The sequence below is a fragment of the Rhinopithecus bieti genome, unplaced genomic scaffold (assembly GCF_001698545.2).
Source record: "Rhinopithecus bieti isolate Rb0 unplaced genomic scaffold, ASM169854v2 scaffold_2205, whole genome shotgun sequence".
Classification (NCBI taxonomy): domain Eukaryota; kingdom Metazoa; phylum Chordata; class Mammalia; order Primates; family Cercopithecidae; genus Rhinopithecus; species Rhinopithecus bieti.
The window spans coordinates 176,483-180,067 of NW_016803673.1; the positions used below are offsets into that span (position 1 = coordinate 176,483).

Consider the following 3,585-nt stretch of genomic DNA (forward strand, 5'->3'; position numbering starts at 1 on the left):
TGGAGCCCCCAGCAGTCAGAAGAGGCAGGAAGGACCCTCCCCAGGAGCCTGCGGAGGGAGCACAGCCTGCGGACCTCCGGTTACAGATCTCGGGCTCCAGGCTGTGAGAAAGTAAATCCTGATTGTCATGGTCACCCACGTGTGGTGACAGCAGCCCCTGGAGACTCTCACAGGGCCCTATCTCACTTCTTGCTCAGACCCTACCACCCTGGAAGGCCCCATCACTGCCCTGACTCCAGGATGCTTTTCACAGCATCTTTCACCAAGCACCTTGTGTTCGGTTCCCAGACTGGGGGGAGGGGTGGGCACCTCCTGGGCTGGGACCCCCAGTCTCTGATGTTGACCCCAGGCTCTCCCCATCCAGCCCCCTGCCCCTCCCGAGTTGCAGCTCACGCAGGGGAGGCCTGGACGGGCTCCTCTAACGCTTGGAGTAGCAGTGATCTGGAAGGACAGAGGGGGCTCTCAGTGCAGGGACAGGGACCCTGCAGGAACACCTCCCATCCCCACCCTGTCCCAGCTCCTGCTCGGTCTGGGAGCAGCGGGGCCGACCTTCATTGGTCAAGTCGACGATGTTTTGTGGGCCAAGTCCATACTTTTTGCAGGTTTCTTCAAATCTGCTCAGGAAGGAGGGTTCCAGCTGCGGGACCCGTGCTGGGAACAGAGTTGGTTCTGTGTGAAGGTGGGCCTTGCTGGGGGTGCTCAGGCGGTGCTGAGGCTGGGCAAGGGTCACGCCCTGACCAGAGAGGGGGCTTTGTGCCAAGTGAGGTGGGAGGTGACAGACGGAAGCACCCAGCACCCTAACGGTGTGTCTGTGGAAAGGAATGGCCAGTGGGAACCACCTCTTCAAAGCCCAGGGCCACGGCGAGACCCTCCGCCCAGGGTTGGGCCAGATTTCAGAGGCGGTGGGGTCCCTGAGGGAGTCAGAGGGGGACAGCAGAGGTACCGTAGAGTGCCAGCGCATGGGTCTTGGTCCCATTCCTGAAGTTCTGGAGGTGGAAGGTGATGAACAGCCTGTAGTCAGTCTCCGAGACGGCCACTGTGTTCTCGCCCTCATCTGCGTGGAGACATGGCTCAGCGTGGCCTGGCCCCGCCACCCTCGGGATCCTGTGGCAGGTGTGCTGTGTGGCCACAAGCGAAGATGCCAGGTCACGTGGCCTTTGAAGGGGGAAGGGAGGCGCCCAGAGTGCTTGCCCAGCGGAGACCCCTGCACAGGGCGTGGGCGGCAGTGGCACAGCCCCCTCCCTCCTTGTCATCGGGTTGCAGACCCTGGTGGTCCCTCAGTGGGCACGTCCCCCAGAGCCCAGCAAGGCACGCCTGCCTCCCTGCTTCCCCTGGGCCACGAGCCCCCCTGGAGTTGGTGCCAGGATGGGTTCCCCCAGTTCAGGCTCAAGCTGTCGAAGGCTTAACTAAAATGCTCACCAGAGTCAGTGCTCACCAGAATATGGCCCAGGCCCTGGAGAAAGGGGACCCCCAGCTGTCAGGCCAGGAGGAGCCTGGCTTCCACTTACAGTTGATGAAGTATTCTCCATTCTTCTCTGTCTTCTCGCAGACCACGACCACGGCCACACACTCCCCCTGCACCCTGGAAGCGAGCCAGGAAGATGCTGGGAGTGGAGCTCCAGCCCCCTAGACGTGTGATGGCAGAGTGCACCCCTCCTCCAGGACACAGGCTCCCCCTCCCAGTGCCCGGGCCTCATTCCACAGCCCTGAGTTCTCGGGCTGGGCCCTGCTGCAGCCCACCCAACACCCTCATCTCCTCGAGCCTCACCCCAGCCTCAGAAGGGGGGCGATTTCATCTCCATGTTTGGGGAGAGCACGGCGCCAGGTCGACCAAGTCCCTGCTCCCACCTCACCCCGCCCCCAGGGGTCACACGCACAGGCTCAGTCTCTCGCCAGTGTGAGTCAGTGAGTGTGCGAGCCTGTGTGTGCAAGAGTGAGAGTATGCGTTGGGGTGGTAGGGGCATGGGGCTTCCTGATGCCAGCTGAGACGGGTAACACGCACATGAATTCGAAATCAAATTTTAGGCTGCCGTTCTTCAAATGTTCTATATTCCGGACGAAGACCCTCAAGTCCCCGTTTTCTTTAATCCGATTCAGGTCATCTGAGGCCATGAAAATAGAATACCAGACCCCCGAAACCTGAAGACAAAGAGTTCCAGTGGGTGGGGGCCACGGGACAGCCCTGGGGATGCTTAGCGACCACAGTCTTCCCTCCCAGGGCTCCCAGCCAGATCCCCTCTGCCCTTCCAGGGCCCTCTCTGCCCCCCAGGTCTCCCGTCTGTCCCCATATCCCCCCTTTACCCCCAAGGTCCCCCCTCTGCTCACAGAATGCCCTCTGCCCTTCCAGGGCCCCCTCTGCCCGCCCCAGGTCACTCCTCTGCCCCCCGAGGTTCCCCTCTGTCCTCTCAAGGCCCTCCTCTCCACCCTCTCCCACCAAGTCCCCCTCTTTTCCCCAGGTCTCCCTTCTACTTCTAGGAACCCCTCTGTCCTCTTAGGGCCCCCATCTCCCTGCTGGCCGCCATTCCACTCTCCAAGTTTCCCCTCTGCCCTCCCAGGGCCCCTTCTAACCTTTCAGGACCCCAGTCACCCTCCGAGGCCTTCCCTGCCTGACCCTCCCGGAGTAACCCCTGCCCTCCCAGGCCTCCCCAGCCTGACCCTCCCGGAGTAACCCCTGCCCTCCCAGGCCTCCCCAGCCTGACCCTCCCGGAGTAACCCCTGCCCTCCCAGGCTGCTGTCACAGCCTGGGGAGGAGAGGTGGGCTCCCCTTGGGCCCGCCGCCGTGGTCACAGGTCAGAGACCCCAGGCTGGGGGAGGGCCATTGCCTTGAAGCCTGGCCCCTTCCCCACAGACCCCAACGCAGACGCACCCTGGCCATGTTGTAGTTCCTCTGCACAACGATGCGGGGATTGAACTCCTGGGCCGTGATGACACTCAGTCCCAGGCTCAGCAGAAGCAAAGCCATCCTTGCCGTGGATGCCTCGGCCCTTGGCCCACCCCCTTTATACCCTGCTGCCCTGCGGCTTCCAGCTCCACGGCGCGGCCCACTCCCTGGCCCGTCCACACACATCCTGTGCCCACTGGGCATGCAGCCAAAGGCCCTGAGGCTAGTGCCCTGTCCACTGTGGGAAGATCACCCACTCCCTTGTGGGAGCTTCCTGGATCTGTGGACAAAGGGACCTGCTGTCTCCTCACTGGAGGCAGGCACCCTGTCCCAAAGGCAGGGGACAGCCTCTCTCTCAGCCTGCAAGAGGACCCATGGTGGCTGTGTCCGCAGAGTACAGGGTGTCCCTGTTCCCCTCCCGCCCCCTCCCACTCCTTCCCCAGCACAGCATCTGGGGCCAGAGCCTATCGTGAGTCACCGTGTCCCCGGACTCAACTGAGGGCCGTGTGCTTATTCTCTCAGTCCAGTAATGAGATGCAGACGAGCTGGGAAAGTAGAGAGTTTGCTTCTGTCACTGGGTACAGGGAGAATGCCGGGAAAATAGCACCAGACCAACTCAAAATTGCAGTTTTCCAGAGCTTATATACCTTCGAAGCTGTATGTCTACGTGGACGTGTGCATTCATCTAAAGACAGAAGTGATGA

At 61.9% G+C, this 3,585-nt stretch overlaps 1 protein-coding gene across 3 annotated transcripts in view; it reads right to left on the reverse strand.

Annotated features, from left to right (window-relative positions):
• LCN9 (lipocalin 9) overlaps window positions 1–2,962 on the reverse strand; it is a 4,289-nt gene extending 1,327 nt beyond the window's left edge. The window contains exons 1-7 of one of the 3 annotated variants that reach the window (XM_017848488.1): window positions 2,867–2,962; window positions 2,003–2,139; window positions 1,509–1,582; window positions 944–1,054; window positions 550–651; window positions 394–441; window positions 25–101 (exon numbers count right to left, since the gene is read on the reverse strand). In XM_017848488.1, the coding sequence (XP_017703977.1) occupies window positions 419–441; window positions 550–651; window positions 944–1,054; window positions 1,509–1,582; window positions 2,003–2,139; window positions 2,867–2,962 (543 nt within the window). In that variant the 3' untranslated portion in view covers window positions 25–101; window positions 394–418. Of the gene's footprint in view, window positions 1–24; window positions 442–549; window positions 652–943; window positions 1,055–1,508; window positions 1,583–2,002; window positions 2,140–2,866 lie in introns of those variants that run through there. The other 2 variants (XM_017848479.1, XM_017848472.1) reach the window with 2 other exon arrangements.
• Between the last annotated feature and the right edge of the window lie 623 nt (window positions 2,963–3,585).